Raw genomic sequence first — 23,231 nt, 5'->3', positions numbered from 1 at the left:
AGTGTCTGCACCTCTAAATGGATCTAGAAGATGGGGTGTCCCCTGGCACACTCTCCTCCATCGCCTTCTCCAAGCAGACAGAGATAGACAGGGAGTTCTGAGTTGAGTAGGGGTGACCATTCCCCTCTTCCTCCCTGGGGCTGAGCCCAGCTGTGGCCCCAGAGAAGGAGGAGAATTTGTTTCCCAGTTCCTACATTTTCTGTGAATTTGGAGTGGGACTGAGCCAGATTCATTCTGGGAAGCCCTGAATCTTCTGGGAGGGAACTCTCTAGATGAAAGAGGGTGGAAGGGGAGGAGCCAATGATAAAGCAACACTTCTTTTCACTTCCTCTTTTGGACTCCTGAATTTGCCCTCTGGGTGGAATCTATCAAGCCTCAAAAGAAGCCAGTGCCTGTCGTGCTGGGCTGTCAGATCAACCTGCTCGCTCCAGGAGGTGATGGGGATCCCCTCATTCCTAGCCTTCCCTGCTGCCAGGAGGAACCGAGCTCACTGCACGCCCTGGCATCCTTGGGGCCACATGCTACTGTGGACAGCTCTGCTCTTCCTGGGTGAGTAGGGGGCGCAGCAGGGACAGTGGATCAGGACCATGGCCAGGTGGGCTTCTCTAAGTCAGCTGCTGCCTCCTGGGTTGGGGCTGAGCTGGGGCAAGGATGAGGGCCACAGTGGGCAGCACATCAGGCAAGTCAGGAGGGTGAAGGCAGGCTGATGAAAATCACAGGCTGACAACCTTGCTGGCCTTGGGAAATTGTGAAATTGGCAGAAGTAGGGGGTTTTTTTTAACGTGTTTTGCCCAAAGTCACTGGGCACCAAGGTCCCTGGTAATCTACCACTTCCCACCCAGAACCAGCTCTGAGGAAAGTCCAGTGAGCTAGACCTGAAGGACTAATGATGGCCAAGGTGTTTATCTTCCTTAGAAATGTATGTTTCACTGGGACCAAATCTTAGGCCAGAGGGCTGATGATGTCTTAGGCAAATAGGAGATGTTGTTGCTGTTCAGTTGCTAAGTCATGTCTGACTCTTTGTGACCCCGTGGACTGCAGCATGCCAGGCTTCCCTGACCCTTACCATCTCCTGGAGTTTGTTCAAACTCATGTCTATTGAATCAGTGATACCATGGCGATGTGGGGAAGCAAGACAGCACATTGTAGTGGGGGGCAGTGGCTGTTCTCTGTGCCCCTGAAACCACTTCAGACAGCAGAAACCTGTTCTCTTTATGAGAAAGGAGATCCACCTGGGAAAAAGCACAGGAGGGTCTCGGTTATGCAGGGAATAGGAACCAGAAAATGCATAAGCCAGGCAATTCTAGAATCATCACTTGTGAGACCAGAGACATCATGCATGTCTGTTTGCACTGTACAGACAGGGAGAGGTGTCCTATCACTGATGAAAGAGAAGCAGAGGATCTTGGGCTGTGATTGAGCACTGCTTTCTGATCACGTTCTCAGCCCTGGGCTAGGGACCATGGACTGATAATGCTGGTGGGAGAGTCCAGGGAAGGCCAAGTAGAGGAGCCGTATCACCAGGAATGTCCTCCCAAGCTCAATTTCTGGAGTATGACCATCAAATCCACTTCAGGATGGTCCCAGAGGAAGACATGCAGCCAACCATTTTCCAAGTTACATACTATGATGGGTAGTAAAATCTGGTCAGTGCTGGGAGCCCTGGCCCTTGGTGCTGGATGATGCTGGGACAGGGGGTGGAGATGAGGAAGACAGTATTCCCCCATGAGCAAGGTGAGATGGAGTGAAGTAGAACAGCATGGAAAAGGAGCACACGGAACGTCCTCCCTCTTTCACATGGAGGAGCTCAGGCCTGGAGAGGTGCACAGTTCCCTGCCCCTGCTGTGGCGATGTCAGTGTGAGCCCTAGGCAAGATTCCTGGGAGAGACTTCGGGCATTTTTGTCCACTTGCCTCTTTGGTGTCACCAAGGATTTAGGTCTTCATTGCTCTGTAGCTCATTTTATTACAACACATTCTGGTCTAGTCTTGACTGCTCCTGTATCCTCTTCTCTGGATCCACGCTGCACACTGAGGCCATGGCTTCTTCAGCTATGGCTGTGGGAGAGCTACTGTACTCCATAAATGCCTTCAGCGCTGCTCCACTGCCTACCTAATGAAGCTCCGACCCTACTCTTACAGGTAGATGTTCCTCTAGAGCCAGGCAATGTGTTCAAGGACTCTCCGCTTTCCAAAGAGTCCACAGACTGCCTTGTTTACACATTAAATAAATGCTATGTGCAGACTCTGGGGATTTATCAGGGAACGAGAGAGACGGCCTTCTGTCTCCCTTACAGTGACGATACAGAGCATGAACACATTTAATATTCACATGAGCGACTGAACTGAACTGAATATTTGTTTAGTGAATGAGTGGAAGATGACTTCTGTCTAGTTTTCTCATCTCTTACTTGTTTCTCCTCCTCCTCTTGGTCCTGCTTCTTTACCCATTTCCTGTACTGTCACCTGTCACTTCTGCACACTCTGGTTTTTAGCTAACTTGTATGTCAATAATTTCCAAATCTGTCTTTCTTGTCTGTGTCAGATACAATTTTATATTTCCATTTTCCCTGTTTGGAAACCTGCAAATTGATTTGTCAGCTCAGAAACAAAACACATTCAAACTCCAACTAACATCTTCCCCTCACAAATGTTCTCCTCCTCCTAACATTTATATTTGTGTGAGCACAATTAACTATTTTCCTGGTCACCCATTTACAAACCCCCACACCTCATCAAGTGGCACTCTCTTGCTGCCTGTTACATTTCCCTCATGCCTATGTCCCCATCTTCACTTTCTACCGTCATCACAACTTTGGGCTGTCTTATCTCTCACCTAGGTAACACTCAATGGATGATTTTCAGAGTATTGGTAAATAAAATTAACATGGCTATTGCCCTCTTTGAGCTTACATTCTACAGAGGGACACAAACAATAAATAAAAAAGCACAAATGCATAAATTGGGAAGTGGCTATGAAGCTGTAAACAGGATACTCTGATAAGAACAGTTGTTGTGGGAGAGATGAGAGAATAGCCTGTGTTAACAGGATGATATGGAAAGAATTTTCTGAGGAAGTGACTTTTAGGCTAGGACCTGAAGCAAGATAAGAATTCAGCCATTTGAAGATACAAAGGAAGTGGGTTCAGAGAGTTCAGCATACAGAAAAGCCCCAAGTTTGAAGAATTTAAAGAGGACTGGTATTATTGGAATTCAGTGAATAGGGAAAGTGGAGCTTGAGATGAGGCTGGAGAGGTGAGCAAGGACTGTATCAGGTGTGGCCTTGTAAATATTTACATTTTACTTTAAAACCAAAGGAGGAACCTAGAAAGCTTGTAAGCAGGGGGGTGATATCTGATTTGTTATTTTAAAAATGATTCTAGCTTCTCTGTGGGGAATGAATTGCAGGGGAAACAGAAGAAGAGAAAAGCTAAGTTAGGAGATGGAAGAAAGCTGATGGTAGCCTAAAGTAGTTTGGACATGGATAAAGTCGATGCACTTAAAGACTAACTGGAAGCAGGATGAACAAGAATTTACTGGTGCAAAGGTAGATGGTTTGGGAGAGAGAAGAATAAAAGAAAATTTGCAGTTTTCTGGCATGAATACCTGGGTAGATGGCAAAGAGATACCCTTATATGGGGAGAATCTGGGAGAGGAATAGAATATATCCATTAATTTGTCATTGAGGTCATTGGTGATTTTGACAAAAGTTTTAGTGGACTAGAGAGGTTCAGTGATTGAAAAGAACAGTGATTGGAAAGAGAAGAAATGAGGATAGCCTATGTAGAAAAAGAACTGAGAAATCAGGCTGGGAAAGGGAGCAGGGAAATACTTTTGGAATTCTATGCAGGGTCAAGTGAGATTTTTATCCTTTTAATGAAACATCCTGGAGCATATTTATGTTGGTAGGAAAGACCCAGATGAGAAGGAGAAATGGGTGATGCAGAAGAGAAAGAGAATAACACAGAGAGGGAAATCTGTGCAGGTGAAGGGAATCTGACCTGGGACTGATGATTATTTGTAATGATGAATCATCATATCCAAACACCAGGCTGATCTTTGCTTTCTCTCTTGCAGCTCTTGTTTCTGGGAAACCTGGTAAGTGCTCCACCACATCCCTTCTGTCCCCCAGCCACCCGCTCTCTCTGCTCCCTGCACCCTGTCTGGAGGAACTCTGGAGGCACCAGCAACCCAAGATTGAGGTAGAGCCAGGAAAGAGGAATTGTGCCCACAAGAAGCCCTGCACCCCCTTCTCCTTCCTGCTTGCCTTCTACTGAAGCCACCAGGGGTGGGCAGCCAAGGGACACAGATGCCTCAGCTCTCCTGCTTCTGTTATGATGAGACCTCACAGATTCTGTCATGGAAAATAACTGTCCTCTGTATCAATTGCCTTCTTCTCTCCAAACTAAATCACGAGCCCAGACCATGCAGAATCACATGATCTGCTTAGGTTATCCCCATGGGTTGACAAATCATCTACTTTGCATGTATCTGAAGCCCACAGGGCCTGTTACCCTGGAGAGAAAGAGGAGGCCGTATTACTGGCTGCGGCTGGGTGGGGTGAACACTGCTGGGCACTGCTTTCTCAGCACCACTAACCTCTCCACCACCCAGGACTGGTAGGGGGTGGGGTTCTCCTGGGTCACTGAATCCAGGGCTCCTAGACTGGCCTTCTGGCCTTTCTCACTCTTTCTTATTCTCCTGAGGCCATAGAGATTCATCTGTGCTTTGGTGTCAGGACAGGTCTATTCTAAAGCATAAGGAATGAAACAGGTCAGAAGAGAAATGTGACCTCTGATTCTCAGCCTGGCACCTCCACCAGGTGGCCCCACTTTGTCTTCATCCAGCTGGGAAGACAGTTTATCCACTAGTGTCCAAATGCCTCAGTTTATGAGGGTGGGGGAAGTGATTCCCCAAAGGGTGTATGTGTAGTGTGTGTGTGTCTGTGAGTGTGAGTTCGAGAGAGAAAGAAATAGAGACAGAGAGAAGGAACTGGGCAGAGCTCCTTGGGTGAGGTGTACTTGTGCTTCCCGACTGTTTGCTTGCCCTCTCCCATTTCCCTGCCCCTCATCCTCTCCTCCCTGAGAGAACCTGGGTTCCTGGGGGCCCCTGTGTGGCTACATGAGTTGGAGGAATTGCCTTCAGGTGCAGACCTGTTCTGGGTTGGGTTCTTCTCTTGATCTCTGCAACATGGCCACAGTTTTCCATCATCTGAGATTTGGGGTCTGCTTAGGCCCTTGGGGTCCCTTTTCCTCATGCTGCCTCTTCTCTCTGCCCCTCAGCAGATCTCCCAAAAGCTGTGGTGAGCATCCAGCCTGCGTGGATCAATGTGCTCAGGGAGGATCACGTGACGCTGATGTGCCAGGGGACCAGCTTCTATGCAGGCAACCTCACCACGTGGTTCCACAACGGGAGCTCCATCCACACCCAGAAGCAGCCCAGCTACAGCTTTAGGGCCGGCAGCAATGACAGCGGATCCTACAGGTGCCAGAGGGAGCAGACCAGCCTCAGCGACCCTGTGCATCTGGATGTGATTTCTGGTCAGTGGAGGAGGCCCTGGAGAGTCTGGGAGAACAAGGGGAGATGAAATCTGCTTCCATGGCAGAGGTTTTTAGGAAAGGGCAGTTGCCTACCTACTGGAAAGCACGGCTGTGAGTTGTTTGAAGTGGTTTCGGTCCACTCATTTTCCTTTTCAACCCACCTCCTCGGCTTAGTATGAGTGGTGAGGTGGAAGTTCCTAAGAGATTTCTCAGAATATGTTGGGCTCTTTTGTCTTGGTGCTGATTGAGCAAGAAGGTGACCAGGCCACCAACAGGCATCTGGGTGTGAGAGCAGCAGCAGAAAATCTCTAATTCATAGAAATCTTCCCATTTTCGTGGCAGAGCCAAATGTACAGGGAATTACTAGCCATCTAAACATGATGATTACATTCACCTTTGAGCCTCAGTTTCCTCACTTGCTAGTGGAGATACCACTGCCTCCCACATGAGGTTCTGTTGAGAATCAACATTTCCCTAATCCCTGCCCTCTCTCTGTGCAACTGAGGTGAAACTCGTGTCTTCATCTCCTTATATTTCCAGCACAGGCACAGGGAAGGGCTTAATAAATGTTTGTTGAACAGATCAAAGATTTTCCAAAGCTCTTGGCAAGAAATAGTTTCTCCATTAAAAAAAAAAGCTCCAATGTGATTATGATAAATATTGTCATTGTTACTGTTCATTTAGTCCCCTTCCCTCCCTGAATACCCACATTTTAAGTATCTAATAGGCCCAGTGGGCTCCAGTCCCAGTCCTGCCATCTTTACCCTCTGGGCTTAGCAGGAAAAGACAGTCATGGAGGGAAGCCTCAGTGGCCTGGCAGGGCCCTGGCCTTAGTGCTCTGGCCCTCCAGGAAGGGGTGGAGCTGAGGGGCTTCCTCTCCTCAGGACTATGGAGACACCCCCGCCACTGTGACTGATGATGGAACGACTGGCACATGAGGTGTGCACCACCCTGGGGGACCTAGGTGCAGAGCTAGATATGACGTCCTTGAGCCCAACATCAGCCTGGGTGACCTTGGACCACTACCATGGAGACTAGTGCCAACAGAAGGCAAGGCACTCTCAGTCCAAGGCCAAGGCTCTCTATAAACAAGAGGCAGGGCGGGCTCTGTAGACGCTGCTGGGGCAGCTCTGTGGGCCTCAGTATTTACACCAATTTGCGCCAGCAGCAGCTCAGCAGGCCCAGCTGCATGGCCTGGCCGTGGTCCAGCTGGTCACCACTGCTGCCAGGCAGCAGATCAGCACCCCAAATGCCAGCAAGACACAGCAGCTGAGCACCACCCAGGCCCCAGTCAGGCCACAGCATCAGCCTCCCCATTCACCAGCCAACCCCAGAGTGAACTCTTCTGGTGTTACAACTTTGACTCAATCTTTGCTACTGGGGATCATGACATCCTTCTCCCTCAACCTATCCCAGGCCTAGGTGTATCGAAGACTGCAGCTGGGAAATCAGTCCCAGGTAAAGCAGACCCTGGCCCAGAATGTGCCTCTAGTTTTCAACTCATCCTGATGCTTGTTAGTGGCTGTAGTCCAGCAGGAGGTACCATCTGCTCAGGCTCCTGGAGTCCATGCAGATACAGTTGAGTACAGAACTTGGCAATGAGGAACAACAGGTCTCAACCCAAGGCTCCACCCAGAATGCTATTCCCTATTTTGTTCCTGTTCAATCACTAGATCATGTTTGACTCTTCGTGACCCCATGGACTGCAGCACGCCAGGCTTCCCTGTCCTCTACTATCTCCTGGAGTTTCTCATACTCATGTCCACTGAGTCAGTGATGCCATCCAACCATCTTATTTTCTGTCATCCCCTTCTCTTGCCTTCAATCTTTCCCAGCATTGGAGTCTTTTCCAATGAGTCAGCTCTTCTCATCAGGTGGCCAAAGTATTGGAGCTTCAGTATCAGTCCTTCCAATGAATTGATTTCCTTTAGGATTGACTGGTTTGATCTCCTTGCTGTCTAAGGGACCCTCAAAAGTCTTCTCCAGCACTGCAATTTGAAAGCATCTATTCTTCAGTGCTCTGCCTTCTTTATGGTCCGACTCTAACATCCATACATGACTACTGGAAAATCGATTGCTTTGACTGTTTGATCTTTGTTGGCAAAGTGATATTTTTGCTTTTTAATACCTCTTTTCTGGCCTACCCCAGGCCTTTTGCCAGGTCCTAGCTGTGGCTCAGTCTCCCTCTAGGACTTCAGGTCCATTTGCTAACGTTAGTCCAGCTGGTGGAGGCAGTGGACATAGGCTCATGGGTCCAGGAAGAAGTGGCCACACACCTGGGTCTTTGGGTGAGTTGCCCTCGTGAGGAATAGGTGGTGGTAGGAGCTGCCCAAGGAAAGGCACAGGAGAGGTGGAGCCCTTGCCTACATCCAGGCAGTGACTAACCCGGGGTGTTAGCCAGAGGCAGAAAGTGCAGTGGCCAAGAAGGCAGAAGCAGATGGGAGTGGTCAGCAGGGCATGAGCCTGACACGGACAGCAACACCTGCTCCCACCCAGACCCTGATGAGCTCAGTCACTCCCGTCAAGCCCTGTTCACTGATTTAGCAACAGCAACAGATCCAGCTCTTGAAGAAACAAGTGGTTATCTGACTGCAGATTGTTCTCAACCACTGGCTGCAGCTCCAGCACCGTCAGTCCCAGTACTCCCCCACCCAGCTATGCACCTCCAGTTGGTCCAGCAGCAGCAGCACCCACGAGCCTCACTGCCCCTCAGCCACCACAACACAGGTCCCTGTTGTTCTCCTCACACAGCCTGTGCACTGACTGGACAAGCCCAGACATTGGCTGTCCAATGCAAAGAGGAGGGAGATGATGTCTCCACATTGCGTTCAGTGCTCCTGCCAAGGGTTCTCAGGCAGCAGAGCCCAAGACCATAGATGAGGAGACCAGTCTTGGAGAAGAAGCTGAACTGGTGACCAATGGGAATGGTAATTCACCAAGCGATGAATTGGCAGCCGAGGCCCCTGCCCATCAGCACCACCTTCTACATTAGCCATGGTATCCAGACAAATGGAGACTCAAACCTTGGTGAAGCACTGTGAAGCCCCAGATGCTCACCCACATAACTGAGGGCTTTGGTACCCAGGACTAAGCAGAAGCATTCCCAGTGTTGTCCATTACTGAAAGAGTTTGATAAGCCACTGTAGACTGGCCTCCCGACAGGGCTGAATAAGAATCAGGCAGGTGGCTCCAGTGAAGGGGACAACCCGTCTACTCAGCAGTAAAGAAGACAAATCTCCCAAAGTTCCAGCACTGGGGGAAGTATACTCCTGCAGAACAGTTCTACGGCTCCAAGAGTTTTCTGCTTCATGAGTTGCACTAAGAAGTACTGTGTGAGCTGTAGCTGCCAGTTCTGGCTGAAGAGGGAAAGGATGAAAGAGTTTCGGGAGGCTCACCATGTTGTGGTCACCAGTGTGGACCCTGCGGCTCCTCTGACACCATCCATGCCATCATCCAGGGCAGGTGCGGCAGGGGTCAGGAGCACTCTAGCTGGGGTTCAGAGATTTCAGTTATGATGAAAGCACTCTCTCCAACATCCTTGGGCCTTTATCAGTGAGAGCTGGGCATGGGGAATGAGGCCCGGGAAACTTCCATTCGGCTCTGCCTATGCCAGGATTCATGGCATCGACCCTGTGTTCCTGTCTAGTAATCTTAGCCTTTGGAGTGTAGAGCTTCTCTACAAGGCTTCCAGGAGATTGCAGAGGAGTTTTGTTCCCAGGAGTTTGATGGAAATGCCCTTTTATGACTTAAACAACACTTCATGAGTGCCATGAACATGAAACTGGGCCCTGCCCTTGTGATCTGCACCAAGAGCTGTCCTCAAGGAGACCTCAGATGGCCCCCTTGTACAAACCACCCTAAGGCTGAGGCTTCCACTGTACAGGTTAAAATCTGGCACCAGTGGAGACTTTTCTGAGAAGAAAGTTCTGTTCTAAGGCTGTACGCCTTCTATAGAGGGGATTCCCCAGACAGGGAGAAGTGATTGGTTGCAGGTGCTACATGGAAGCAGCTTTGATATTTTCTCTGAGTTCTACTTCATTTAAAAAATATCTCTACAGTTCTAAGCATTCCCGTCTAGCTTAATCCAACCTGTATAAAAGAAGCAGACTAGAGACCGAGGACCGCTCACCTAATCCTGGAGTAGAACGTCTAGCCAGGGTCTGAGCTCCTCACGAGGAGGGCTACACAGGGTGGTAGGGGAGGAAGCGGGTGGAACACAAGACTGCCCCCAGGGTTAGGCGTGGGGTTTTCCAGCCTGTGTGACATAGTGCAAAGGCTGTGTGCCCCACCTTCTCTCTGCTCTGTTCCACTGTAGCTGTGGCCCGTGGTTTTCTCTTCCCTGTCACTCACTCCCTCTGCTGTGAGCGTTTCCTTCCACATATGTGGCAGGCTCACCAGCCAATGTAGAGGCTTGGACGGCATCATTCTGATCTGCTGAAGGAACTAAATGTGGTTGACTGGCACACGTGTGGCTTTTTTTTTTTTTTTTTCATTCCCCTTCTCCCTTCCAATGTATCTGTTTTCTACCCTTTCTTTCCAATTCCAACTCTGCTCTGTCCTACAGCTTCAGGAAAACAGAGGGCATGGGCTGAGGTCAGGATTATAAGTACCTACCTAAGCCTCTATTCCTTAAACTATAAAGAAATTAAAAATATTTCCTCAGCAAAAGGATTAAAATGACTGGGGGGAAGTACACAGCTGGCTAATGAATGGCCCACCCATGTCACTGCTGCCTTGAGACAAAGTCCCCACTGAATTCCACGTTTACTAACATGCACCAAGTAAACCAATATTTGTCGGGTGCCCATGACTCTCCCCAAGGACACAGGTCTCTGCTTGTCCCCCTCACATGCTGTCTCCTCTCTCAGACTGGCTTCTCCCCCACCTCCCTCCTTCCTCGGGGAAGGGACTGCACTCCGGGTCCCCTGTATCCTCCTGCAGAGGCCTCTTGGGCCAGACAGGGCTGTAGCTGAGTCTCCCAGGACGGGAACGAGAAGACAAGCATATCTGAACACCTACTGTGTGCCAGCAACTACTGTAGACAGCGCAGCTAATGGTACTATTGTGACTAGTTCCGCATACGAAGAAACTGAGGCCCAGAAGAAGTATTTACCCAGGATCACAGGGTGCATACACGAAGGAGCCAGAATTAGAGACCAGGGGTGTGTGATTCTATATTTAAACTACTCCCCACACATACTGGCCCCCAGAGGGATGGTCTGGGTCTCAGATCTGAGCCAAGACTTTCTGGGTCCTGCGGTCCCTTTGTGTCTTTCAGACTGGCTGCTGCTCCAGACCCCCAGCCTCGTGTTCCAGGAAGGGGAGCCCATCATGCTGAGGTGCCACAGCTGGAGAAACCAGCCTCTGAATAAGATCACGTTCTACCAGGATGGGAAATCCAAGACATTTTCCTATCTGCGCAACAACTTTTCTATCCCACGTGCCAACCTCAGTCACAGCGGCCAGTACCACTGCACAGCATTTCTCGGGAAGACGGGACACTCGTCACAGCCAGTGAACATCACTGTCCAAGGTGGGGACTCTCTCAAGATGAAAGGATGAGAGAAGAGGAGATGGATAGTTAGGAATAAAGTCACATGGTCTCAAATGGAGATTTGAGAAATGCCATAGTAGCAAACCTCGGCTCTGGGGCCAAGGGCAGGGGTATGGGCAACTTGATCAATGCTGTCCAGAGCTTGGAACCCTCAGCTCTCAAGTGACAGGTGATGAGGCTCTTATTCCACTTTGAAATATAAGCCCATCACACCAAGCACAGCAGTGAAGCAGAGCTTTCTCATTGGTGTAGAAGTTCCCAAAGCTCCTGGACATTCCTAAGAACTGAAGTTTTCCTAATTTTTTTCTCATGTTTCATGATATGTCCATTCACTCCCAAAGGTATAGCATGTTCGTAACAGTTTAGGGGTCCAGTGTTGGAGGCTTCAGGTTCATGCTCCCTGCTATCCCCACGGGCTAAGAGGAACCCTTCCCTCCGCCTTATACACTCAACAGTGTGCCTTCATTTGATTAGCAGAGAAATCGAAAGGGTATGGGGGAGGCACAAGCCCACTCACAGAACTCCTGTGCAGGTGAGGTTGGGGGAGGAAGCGAGTGCTGCATTGGAGGAGGGCAGGGAGGGTGAAGTGGCATAGGGAGGGTCCTGAGGTCTGTCTTCCCCAGAGTCCAGCTCGAGCGGCCCCTCATCGACGACAGCTGTGGCTATAGGCACCTGTTTTGCTGCAGTGGCTATTGTTGCCGCCATAATAGCCTGGTTCCGCCTCAGGAGAAAGCCAATCTCAGGTTTGTGGCTCCTCTTGGTCCCTCTTGTTATCAGTTCCTTTTTAGCCAAGGCCCTAACCCCAACCATGGCTAGAACCCTTATGTTTGGGCTAGAGAATCCTTAGCATTCAGATACAGTCCCATATTTTATTTATTCATTCATTCATTGAACAGGCCTGAACAAATTGGCTTATGTGTCAAGCACTGTGATAGACTCTGTGGATGATGCCAAGTTAAAGAAAAATTCAGCCTCTGCCCTTAGGGAGTCCATAATATTGTGGAGAAGACTGAAGTACAAATAGTACAATAGCACAGATAGTAACTGGAGGGGATAAGACCAGTATCAGAGAATGCATAGGCTACGACAGGGATAGAAGAGCCTGAATGACCCAGCACGGGCTGGGCCAGTTAGAGAAAACGTCATAGGGAGGTGGTGTTGCATGGTGATTGAAGCTCAACTGGGGGGCTCAGACTGCCTCAGTTCAAATCTAAGCGCCTCCGCTCACCGGCTGAGTAACGTGGGGATGAGTTATTCTCTGTGTGTTGAGAAGATGGAGCTGGTGTGTTAAGAATGTGCACAACATGACCAGCTGAACAAGGGGGCACGAGCCACCCACACGGGGCTGGCGGCTCCTTCAGCATCTGAACTCCTAGATTGGGGAAGTGAAAGCCCTGGGTCGTTTTCATTGAAAAGACAGTTTCAATACATTCTCATAAAGGAAGTAGAGTCACAAGATTTGCCACTCAGAGATCCCAGAAATGAGAAGGGGTGGCAGCCCTTTGCCCCAGGTCATGGGTGAGCAGAGAGGACAGTGTCAAGCCGCTATTTATGAAGTGGTTGAGGTGGAGGACACCAACATATTTGTGGGCTTAACATCTAAGTGGTTGTTTTGAAAGATGCCCCAGGAAAATCAAAGTGAGAACTTAACAGCGGGAATCCTAAACTCAAGTCCTTATCTTAAAAGTCCAGACTCTGGGAGTAAGCAGGGTGATCATACTGTAAAATTCTTAGGTGGTAACTCAGGGAAACAAAGCTGTTGTTGTTGTTTTTTTCAGGAAAACCGTTGTTTTTCCTCATCATATTCAACTTCTTTGTGCCTCAGTTTCTTCATCTGAAAAATGAGGACACAAATAGAACCTACCTCATAAGGTTATGAGAACGAATGAGCCTGCAGGTCTTACAACAGTGCCCAGCACACAGCTAACACCATATAGCATGGGCTGTTACCATTATGGAGGAGGTGATGTTTGAGGCTAGCAGTTAACCAGGCAAAGAGGGTAGATGAGCATTCCAGGCGTGGGGGCCGAGACATGGAAATGAGAAACACTGTGGCTGGGATGGGGCTCGGGGAAGAGTAAGGAGGGTGCTGGGAGCAATTTGATGCCATCGAAGCCATAAATGGTGAAGCAGAAAAAAAGAAGGTGAAGCAGGGCAGAAAGTTCATGGAATTGACATAGGGTACCTTTAAAGAACTAATCTGTATTCTAAAGGGCACAGGGGGGCAGTAAGCATGTCTCTTTGTTTTATGCTTCCTTCCCCTTCCCATCAGCACCTAGCACAGTGCTTGCCACAGAGTAAGATGATTAATAAACACCTCTTCACTGATCAGCCGAAGAACTTCAGCTCTTGGAAAGCAGCTCCTTCCCCCCATAGTATTAATATTAATGTAAAATTGCTGAGAGTGAAGGGAAGGTGCTATTGAAATTTAGTAAGCAGATCATCACAATTCTTAACACTGTAAAGCTAGCTTACTGGTGAGAGAAAGTGCCAAAGTTATGCAGACACAGAGAAAGTAAAAGGGAAAAAAAGACTCGGAGCCACTGACAAAGAGAAAAAATACTACTTATACCTCACAAAGCACTTTGCAATTGGTTCATAGCCAAGACCTCAGTTACCGATGAGAAGTAAATGTAGCGACTCAGTGAGAAAAACTGAGAGGGAGAAAGAGATGCTTTTAAAAGGCAGAGCAAGCTTAAGAAAGGTGCGATGGAATGGCCTTTCTGACATTCCCATGAGTCCCTACTATTAACCTAGCCAACTTCTACCTCTCTAGACCAGCCCTTTTATAGGCTAAGGTAGTCTCTGGAAAGTGGGGAGGAGAGGCGTGTCTGTGGGAGAAGGGTGTGTATTGGTTCTAACCCAGTCTTGCCTCTGGTCCGTGGTCCTGAAGACTTAGGTTCTACCCCGTAATCCTACTAACCTCCATGTGCCCCTCCTAGCTCTCCCAGGAACCCCTGAGCGCAGGGAAATGGGAGAGACCCTCCCTGAGGAACCAGGTGAGTGCAGCTCCCCTCTGCGGGCTCAGTGACACCCTGTCGTGCGCATCAAGAAGCGGCTTGCCATGTGCATCAAGAGGCGGCTTGCCGTGTGCATCAAGAAGCGGCTTGCCGTGTGCATCAAGAAGCGGCTTGTGAGCACAGGAGAGGGAGGGGGCAGTGGGAGGAGGGCAGGGGCTCAAATCTCTTGGTCAGTTCTGAGACTAACTCCTGCGCCTGAAGAGGACTTCACTGGAGATGAGAAGATGAATACCTATCCTAGATAGAGAGACAATAGCCTTGTCTGAGTTTCTGGGGCTAGAACTTCTAGGGGTATTTCCAGAGCAGGACATCAGAGATATTTAGGTCTTTCTGTGGAGCTTTGGAAGAGCTGGCACAGGGTGGGGGTTAGATGTTGTAAGACTAAGGCAAATAGAATTAAAGAGAGAAAACTCTAGAGGAAAGGGGAAAGAGGCCAAGGGAATAAAGTCTAGATTTGCTGCAGTCTGTGTCTGTGGAGAGATGGGGTAAGAGTAGATGGGGTGAGCGATGGGGTAAGGGCTCAACTCCTAGTGGAACATGAAGAGAAGATTTTAGGCTGAGAAAGTTCTGTGTACAGCTACATTAGAGGGCTTTCCTCTGTCGACAAAGCCTGGATCTAGAGCCCACTCCTGTAGGTTTGTTAAATGTGGGCCTGGCACTAGCCTGGTCGCTATCATAAAATGGAATCTTGAGTGTCGTTTCCTCTCTTGGGGTTTAATCACCTCACTGAGGAAATGAGTGCATTGGCCTGGAGGACCTCGAAGCCCTCCCGGTCTGACATTCTGAGAGTCAGTGCCCATCAACCCTGGCCCAAGTCGGAATATGTTAACGGAGCAGGAGTATTCCAGGCGATTTCCTGACTGTAGTTAAAGCCAGAGCTCGGAGGGACCTGGAGCTTTCTCTGGGGGCTCCCAGACAGCAGAAATGGACAGGAAAAAGAAGCCCTTGAGGACCCCACCTCTGATGGCTGGAGTATGACTCAGAGCAGAGCCAACAGATTTGAGAGCTTGAGCCGAGCTGTCCAGCGGCACTTTGAGCAAGACCCCTAGGTCCCGTGGCCAGGCCAAGTGGGGATATGGACCTGAGTCTGCACTGGGGCCAAACTGACGTAGGAAAAAACGTCCGAACACAAGTGGGTTAGCCATTTTGATGTTTGGTTCTACCACTGGCATAAATATATTTCACAAGGTGTTTATTTCACAGGAAGGCACTGGGGCTGATGGTTTCCCCAAAGGCTCATCTAGGTTGCTGGGATTGTAGAGGGATGCATTAGAAGGAGGATTCAGGACGTGGTTTGTTCCAGAAGTTGGAGCATGGCATACAGGGATTCCTTGTGTCCTGGAGATGAATGAAGACACTAGATGCATTGTCTCAGACTCCTTCCCCACTTCCTGAGGAATGCTGCTTTGCAGATACTGAGCTGCTTTCCGCACTGGCAAAGTGAGTTTGTTGGCAAAAACATGAGGAAATTTGGATGTGTTTTAGATCTTCACCAAGGAGAGTGCTGGCTGGCTTGCTTGCTTCCTTCTTTCCTTCTCTTCAGCCTCCCTTGCTCACTCTCACGCTTTCTTTTTGATGTGAGGGAGTATGAGATTCTCCAGAGCTCCGACAAAGACATACTATTGGGCTGGCCAAAAAGTTCGTTCAGGTTCTTCTGTACCAGCTTCCAGAAGAATCTGAACGAACTTTTTGGCCAACCCAATACATCTGGCTAACCTGGAAAGGTCCCCACCCCACCCCACACACACCTCGTACCCAGTATCTCCAATACCAAAAGCTGCCTGGTAGCCTCGAAGAAAATAGTGATTTTCTGAAAAGAGTGCAGTACAGATGACTGTCTCCCTTTGCTAATGTAGCTGGTGGGGGCGCCATGTCTGGGATACTGAGGGTGGGCTGGGAACGAAGCTTTCAGCCCCCAGGGCTAAGTTGGGGTCAGTGGTCCTCGCCTCAAGCCTGGTTTGGGCCCCGCCTCAGTGTGGGGCAGCCCCAGGCTATAGCCGTGCACCTGCTCATGTCTGCTCTCTTTGCCCACAGCCGGTCTCACTGATGCTGAAAATGATGCTGCCAGAACTGAGGTGAGCCCTCTGCCGCCTGCTCTTCCTTCTCCCCCTCCTCCACCCTGCTGCAACTCTGCTGCGGCCTCCTTCATGCGGCCTCTCCGCGGATCCTCACTGCTCCCTTCTGTTTTCTCCAGGCTGAGAACACAGTCACCTATTCACTCCTCTCGCACCCGGATGTTGCAGAGGAAGACTCAGAGTCCGATTACCAGAAATGCCTTTAGTTTTCATTGTCTTGCCTGGGACTTGGGGCAGTGAATCGGAGAGGCCAGGATCTGGTGTCTTCTGGCCTGAACTCCTCTTGGGTAGGAGAAGAGGATATTGCAGTTCTAAAGGAGAATGACTTTTCCAGAGTTCGCTCCTCTGAATCCTGAAGCTCCCTGTTCTGACATTCACAGGTGATATAGCCTCAGATAACTGACCGCTAATTTCTTCCTTGCCTCAGCACGTTCATCAGTAGGACTCTTCTATTATACATTCACACAGCCAGTGTAAATTACTTTTATTAAGAAATTGCAGCAACACAGAAATACATTACAGGTTATATGAGAAAAATTAGATAACCATGGATGATTTCAGAAATGCTGAAATAGACTAACATATGCCAATATATTAAAAGTGATTGTTTCTGGGGATGAAATTATTGGTGCTTTTCATTTGCTTTGTTAATTCTTCTGTACAGACCATTTATTACTTTTATAATAAAATACTACACAAACAACAGTCCCCTAATCTTTTAATCACTGAACAAATTAGAATATAGACTGATCTGGGGTCGGTTTCTTTTCAGTGGTGAGAATCTTGGGAAGGTGGTAATGGGCAGGAGGTGGGGGCAAGAAAATGTTTGGAGTGTAGGACAAGTATCCCTCATCTTAAAACCATATACCCTTCTTCCAATGAATTTGTGTTCTTGTTTCCATGTCTTCTTTCTCTTCCTCCCATGGCAAATAAACACCAGTTCTCAGGAAGCCAAACTTCAGATGAGTCCTGAAAGGAGATTTACTGACTCTTTCTCTTCTGCTCTTACCCTATCAGAGTTATCAGAAGGATGTGAACTTCTCAGAGAAGGTTCCGGGAGGTTAGAAACAGGACTGACAGCTTCCTCAGGAGATGTCCTTAGAGAGGCCTCATTTTCCTGGGACTCTAATAGGAACATTGTGCAACATTTTTGCATTCAGAATTTAGCAGCTTCCTTTGTTGAGTAGTTTTCATGAGGTTTCATATTCACATATTGCTATACAATAAGGAATAGTAATTGCAATTATTGGGTTATTGAGGGCTTACTTTATGGCAAAACATGTGCCTTTAGAATGACAGCGTTTAAGAGTATTAGCCGTTCATAGTTCTTCTGTTGCGGTTTTCTTGTTCACATACTTGTGCCCTTTTTACAGTAACCATGTATGTCCCTCTATTCATACATTACATGCTGCTGCTGCTGCTGCTAAGTCACTTCAGTCGTGTCCAACTCTGTGCGACCCCATAGACAGAAGCCCACCAGACTCTCCTGTCCCTGGGATCCTCCAGGCAAGAACACTGGAGTGGGTTGCCATTTCCTTCTCCAATGCATGAAAGTGAAAAGTGAAAGGGAAGTCACTCAGTCGTGTCCGACTCTTAGCGACCCCATGGACTGCAGCCCACCAGGCTCCTCCATCCATGGGATTTTCCAGGCAAGAGTACTGGAGTGGGGTGCCATTGCCTTCTCCGATACATTACATAGTAGCGATTTATTTTATTTATATGTAAATTAGTTTACTATGCTAATTTCTAAGATAAAATTAAAATACAGGTAAGCAAAAAAGATAATTAAGATCACCTATAAATTCACAAAATAGAAACAATCAATGCTAATGTTTAAAAAATTTCAATCCATGTTTCTGTCTATAATAATATATATAAGCATATGGGTTTTTAAAATTAAATCACGTTATATTTTTGCCTGTTTACAAATACACATAGGCCAAAACTCATGCTCATTGTGAGCATGAAGACTCAAATAATACTGAAATATAAAGAGGAAAAGTGAGAGTTCCATTTTGTTCTCACCCCCTAATCCTATTTCCTTTTCTGTGGGTAACTACTATTGAATTTTGGAGTATATTTCTGGATTTTTTAATACACACCTAATACATATTTATAGGTTTTTTGAGTCAGACACAACAAAGCAACTGAGTATGCACACAGTTTTTTAAGACCATAAATGGGATCATATACTTATGCAGTTTATTTTGATGAATAGGAGCTCTTCCATGGAAGTATTTTCTTTTTAAGGATTATATAGTATTCCATAGTATAAATGCTGTGCTATATTTCATTTAACTGATATCTTAAATATTACCAGTTTTTCGGAAAGTTATGACCAACCTAGATAGCATATTCAAAAGCAGAGACATTACTTTGCCAACAAAGGTTCGTCTAGTCAAGGCTATGGTTTTTCCTGTGGTCATGTATGGATGTGAGAGTTGGACTGTGAAGAAGGCTGAGCACCAAAGAATTGATGCTTTTGAACTGTGGTGTTGGAGAAGACTCTTGAGAGTCCCTTGGACTGCAAGGAGATCCAACCAGTCCATTCTGAAGGAGATCAGCCCTGGGATTTCTTTGGAAGGAATGATGCTAAAGCTGAAACTCCGGTACTTTGGCCACCTCATGTGAAGAGTTGACTCATTGGAAAAGACTCTGATGCTGGGAGGGATTCGGGGCAGGAGGAGAAGGGAACGACAGAGGATGAGATGGCTGGATGGCATCACTGACTCAATGGACGTGAGTCTGAGTGAACTCCGGGAGTTGGTGATGGACAGGGAGGCCTGGCACGCTGCGATTCATGGGGTTGCAAAGAGTTGGACACAGCTGAGCAACTGATCTGATCTGATCTGATATGCAATACTGTGGTGAACAACATTCTTGAATGATGTTTTTGACTACATATGTGAGTATTTCTTCAGGATAAATTCCTAGAAGTAGAATCATTAGCTCAAAGGATACTCTCATCTTTAAAATAGCAGTCTACATATCCTCCCAAAGTATGCTAGGGTACCCAGTTCCTGACCCCTTTGTCAATGCTGAGTATTTTTAACTTTTCCAATCTGATTATAATGGACTATTTTCTTACCCAGCATTGATTTTCCCTGATCCTGTTAATAGTAACAGAGCCCGACTTCCCTTTGACTAAATAGCTCTATTCCCCGTCTCGTTCCATGCAGGTAGGTGGGCTGACCTCATCCCTAGTTCCAGAGGAGAACATGCACCCCAAGCTGGCTCAACCAGGAGCTGTTTCCCTGGAATTTACATCTTGAGCAAAGTGACACTGTGCCTGCAAACCAGTGAAGTTCATTCATCCCAATAGCCCAGATTAGACTAACTTCCTACATGCCTGAATCTGCCCCGTTTTTTATGTTTCTAGGATCCTTCAACTTCCTTTTTTATCAGTTAATTTAGATTTGATAGAATTCTCCTATAATATCCTGGCAGGGGCAGGAAGACTTCCCAGGTGATCTAGTAGATAAGAATCTGACTTGCAATTCAAAGGACACTGGTTTGATCCCTGGTTTGGCAAGATCCCACATGCTGCAGAGCAACTAAGCCCGTGGGCCACGACTGCTGAAGCGCGCTCACCAAGAGCCTGTGCTTCGCAATAGAGAAGCCGCTGCAGTAGGAAGCCTGAGCACCGCAACTAGAGAGCAGCCCCTGCTCGCCACAGCTAGAGAAAGTCCACACGCAGCAAAGAAGATCCAGCACAACCAAAAATAAATAGATACTAAACATATCCTGTGGGCTTGATACTTTTTTTAGGCTAGATCTTTGACAAACTTTTTTTTTCCCCTGTCATTACTGGTTTGATAAGGCTTTTCTATCTCACTGGAGTCAATTTTGAAAAAATGTTACTTTCCTAGAAACCATCCAGTTTATTGATATGCAGCTATACACTGTATCTTCTTTTATCTTTTGGTAATAATCTATGTATCTGTAGGCTTCCCTGGTGGCTCAGACAGTAAAGAATCTGCCTGCAATGCAGGGGACCTGGGTTCGATTCCTGGGGAGGGAAGATCCCCTGGAGGAGGGCATGGCAACCCACTCCAGTATTCTTGCCTGGAAATCCCATGCACAGAGGAGCCTGGCAGGCTACTTTTGTGCACGGTGTCACAAAGGAGTTGGACATGACTGAGTGACTATTGCTGTGTGTCTGCATTTATATTCTCTCTCTCATACCTAGCTTTTGGGCTTGCTTTCTTTTGTCAGATGACTTCAGCTGGAAATAACAGGAAATCCGATTCAATTTGGCTTAAAGGATAGGGAAATGTATTATCTTACACAACAGAAAGTTCAGAGACAGGGTGTCTCCTGTGCATCAGGACTCTGGGCGTGCTGTGCTGCGATCCCTTGGCCTAGCAGCATGACGACCACAGCAGATCCAGGCATCACTTCCAAAGATCTAGACAAAGAAAACGGCTAACTACCTCTTCTATGTGTCTCTTTCTTCAGAGTGAGAAAATGTTTCTCCAGCAATCTTCCCATCACATCATTATTGGTCAGGCCTGGGTCACATGCCCATTCCTAAGTCAATCACTAGAAAAGGGAATAACTTACTTTAGCTCAATCATTTGGAGGTGGAATGATTTTTGGAGAGTCAACCACCTTGACTGTCATATCTGTTTATCTTAATCAGGCTTCCCAAATGTTTGTCTGGTTTTTTGTTTGTCTTGTCACGACTTTTGATTTCATGATCAAGACTTTGCTATTTGTTTGTTTTCTGATGGATTATTTCTTCTACTTTATTTAGACTTACTGTATTGTTCATTTATTTCTGAAGTTCTAAGGATTTGTTTTTAAACAAATTCACAAAAGGCTATAACATTGCCTCTTATTGCTATTTTAGCCACATCCGTTAGATTTTGATATGTATTTTTGTCATTGCTATTTGTCTTTAAATAATCTATAACTTTTGTTCTATTTTCTTCTTAGCTCAAGGTTTATTTAGATGAGTGTTTCACGCTATTGGCTTGTTTTATTTCCAAAGGGAATGAGCACTATCTTTTTTGTTGTTATTTCTCACTTTATTGCACAGTGTGGTCTGCGTGAGTTTTTGGCATGTGAATGTCTTAAATGTATATGTGAAGACAATGCTTTCTTCTGTTTTTAAATAAAATTTTAATGTTCTGTTAAAGTAATAAGACATAATTTGAATTATATAACAGAACACAAGGCATATAACAAGAAATAGCTGATTCTTGTCCCTTCCCTTGCATCTCCTCAGTCCTGTCCCCCAGAGGCAATCATTTTCAACAATTTCAACTGTATCATCTGTTAATTTATCTCCATATTTCCAAATAATGCATTTGTAACTATTTCTTGATTTTAAATGTCAGATATTATTCATTTGATTTCCCCCTATAGGATAAGAAGACTATTTTTACTATACCATGGTCACTCAGTTCTCATTCTCCTTACCCAGTGCTCCAATATAGTTTTATCACCATTGTATGACTACTGTTCATTATTGAGACAAATAGTATTTTCTGATTACATTTCTCCTCCTGAACAATCTTTTTTTTCCCTCTAGAGATAATTACTGCTTCATTTTCATTGTGTGTTTAGTTTTCTATGTGCTTATTGCTTACTAGGTACTACACAAGAACTAGGTACTACACAAGAACTAGGTACTACATAAGAACTAGGTACTATACAAGAACTAGGTACTACATAAGAACTAGGTACTACACAAGATGTGGATCAGGTATGATTTTGAAAATAAGGGGATAACTGGAAAAATCTGTAAAAGGAGAAGTTAGACTCTTAGAGCCTCCCTCATACCCAAGAGGAGTAGATGTTTCCAGGTCACTAGTTTTCCTTTTACCTTTGTTTAATTCTCAGGAGAAACTGAACTAGTCAGCAAGTATGAGTGAATTCAGGTGAACCAAGTGAATTTGAGGTGGAGCCCCAGGGGTATCTGCTATTCCACCTGCACACCCTTTCTCGGATGCCCTGGCAAACTTGCTCCAGCCAGGTCAATCAAGAAATGGGAATACAGAAAATTCAGGGGAAGGAGGGCTTAACACAACAGCCATGCAGGGAGCCTAGAGTGCAAACAATCCAGACTAGTGTTAAAGAACAGCGATTTCCAGGAAGGACTTCTTGTTAAAGGAAAAAAAACAAAAGAAAGAGAAAAATTATTTGGAGCATTTGCCTGTGTAAGAAATAGCATTAAGTTGCCTCAGAAACTTTTTGAAAAATTGGGAAAAGCTAGTAAGCTTCATAAATTGAAGGATTTAACTTATTTGACTAATAGTTGTCTTACATAATTTTATTGATATAAATATTTGTATAATTTAAATAATCTGATGAAATTATGCTTTTTCAGCAAATGAAAAAGAAATTAAAGAATATTTAATCACAGTAGCCACAGGAAAACAGTAAACCAGAGACTAGTGGGGCAAATATCATAGATGATTTTAAATCTATACATATTCATTATTTTTTTAATTATGAAAATATGATAATACATTTATAGGAGACTTAGAAAATGCAGAACAAGGTTGCATATAATTCTACTGTTCATTACAATTATGTTTTAAGTAGACAAATTAATATTTTCAGTAGCAGTTTCAATATCAAACTCTCAAAAATTAATAGAATGAATATATAGAAAAGTAGAAGAATATAGAAAACCTGAAAAGCTCTGTGAACCAACTCAACATAATGAAGATTTATACAATTTTCACACAAGAGTAGCATACAAATTCTATTCCATCTCCCATATAGTGTCAACTAAGGGACCTTGGAACATATTCAGGAACATGGAACAAGGTACAAAAGTTTCATACTGTAAAGGTATTCACACACAGTCTGTCTTCTTATCATTGTGAAGTCATGTTAGAAATCAGTATCAAAAGATATTTGAAAGGAACCCACATATTTTCACGTGCAATATGCATGTTCTTTGGTATTTAAAAAATGGGCTTCCCAGGTGGCGCTAGTGGTAAAGAACCCTGCAGGAGAGGTAAAATACACGGGTTCCATCCCACATCTTGTGTAGTACCTAGTTCTCCCAATTCTTGAACTTTTCCAGGA

At 46.3% G+C, this 23,231-nt stretch overlaps 1 protein-coding gene and 1 pseudogene across 8 annotated transcripts; both read left to right on the top strand.

The window, feature by feature from the left end:
- The first annotated feature begins 379 nt into the window (after positions 1–379).
- Positions 380–16,892, top strand: FCGR2B (Fc gamma receptor IIb). Of its 8 annotated transcripts, none has more exons than XR_008716420.1 (8): positions 380–549; positions 4,076–4,096; positions 5,281–5,538; positions 10,817–11,071; positions 11,716–11,835; positions 15,419–15,552; positions 16,147–16,187; positions 16,307–16,405. XR_008716420.1 is itself a non-coding variant. In XM_055587295.1 (7 exons), the coding sequence occupies exons 1-7, from the start codon at positions 438–440 to the stop codon at positions 16,391–16,393; spliced, it is 891 nt and encodes a 296-aa protein (XP_055443270.1). In that variant the 5' UTR covers positions 380–437; the 3' UTR covers positions 16,394–16,892. The 8 variants fall into 8 exon arrangements, 5 of the variants coding, with proteins under 5 accessions (XP_055443270.1, XP_055443269.1, XP_055443273.1 ...); XR_008716419.1 differs by having other exon boundaries at positions 15,416–15,552; XR_008716421.1 differs by lacking the exon at positions 11,716–11,835 and having other exon boundaries at positions 15,416–15,552.
- LOC129655808 (polyhomeotic-like protein 1) lies at positions 5,755–9,454 on the top strand (annotated as a pseudogene).
- Positions 16,893–23,231: the final 6,339 nt, after the last annotated feature.

Source organism: Bubalus kerabau, chromosome 6 (assembly GCF_029407905.1).
Source record: "Bubalus kerabau isolate K-KA32 ecotype Philippines breed swamp buffalo chromosome 6, PCC_UOA_SB_1v2, whole genome shotgun sequence".
Classification (NCBI taxonomy): domain Eukaryota; kingdom Metazoa; phylum Chordata; class Mammalia; order Artiodactyla; family Bovidae; genus Bubalus; species Bubalus kerabau.
Note: the sequence above shows the minus strand (reverse complement) of the source record. Positions and strands in the feature narration are given on the sequence as shown.

Coding starts and splice junctions, on each gene's coding strand:
- FCGR2B (XM_055587294.1), top strand. CDS start 438: ATGGGGATCCCCTCATTCCTAGCCTTCCCTGCTGCCAGGAGGAACCGA. Junction 5,539..10,816: donor GCATCTGGATGTGATTTCTG/GTCAGTGGAGGA, acceptor TGTGTCTTTCAG/ACTGGCTGCTGCTCCAGACC. Junction 11,836..16,146: donor CAGGAGAAAGCCAATCTCAG/GTTTGTGGCTCC, acceptor CTTTGCCCACAG/CCGGTCTCACTGATGCTGAA.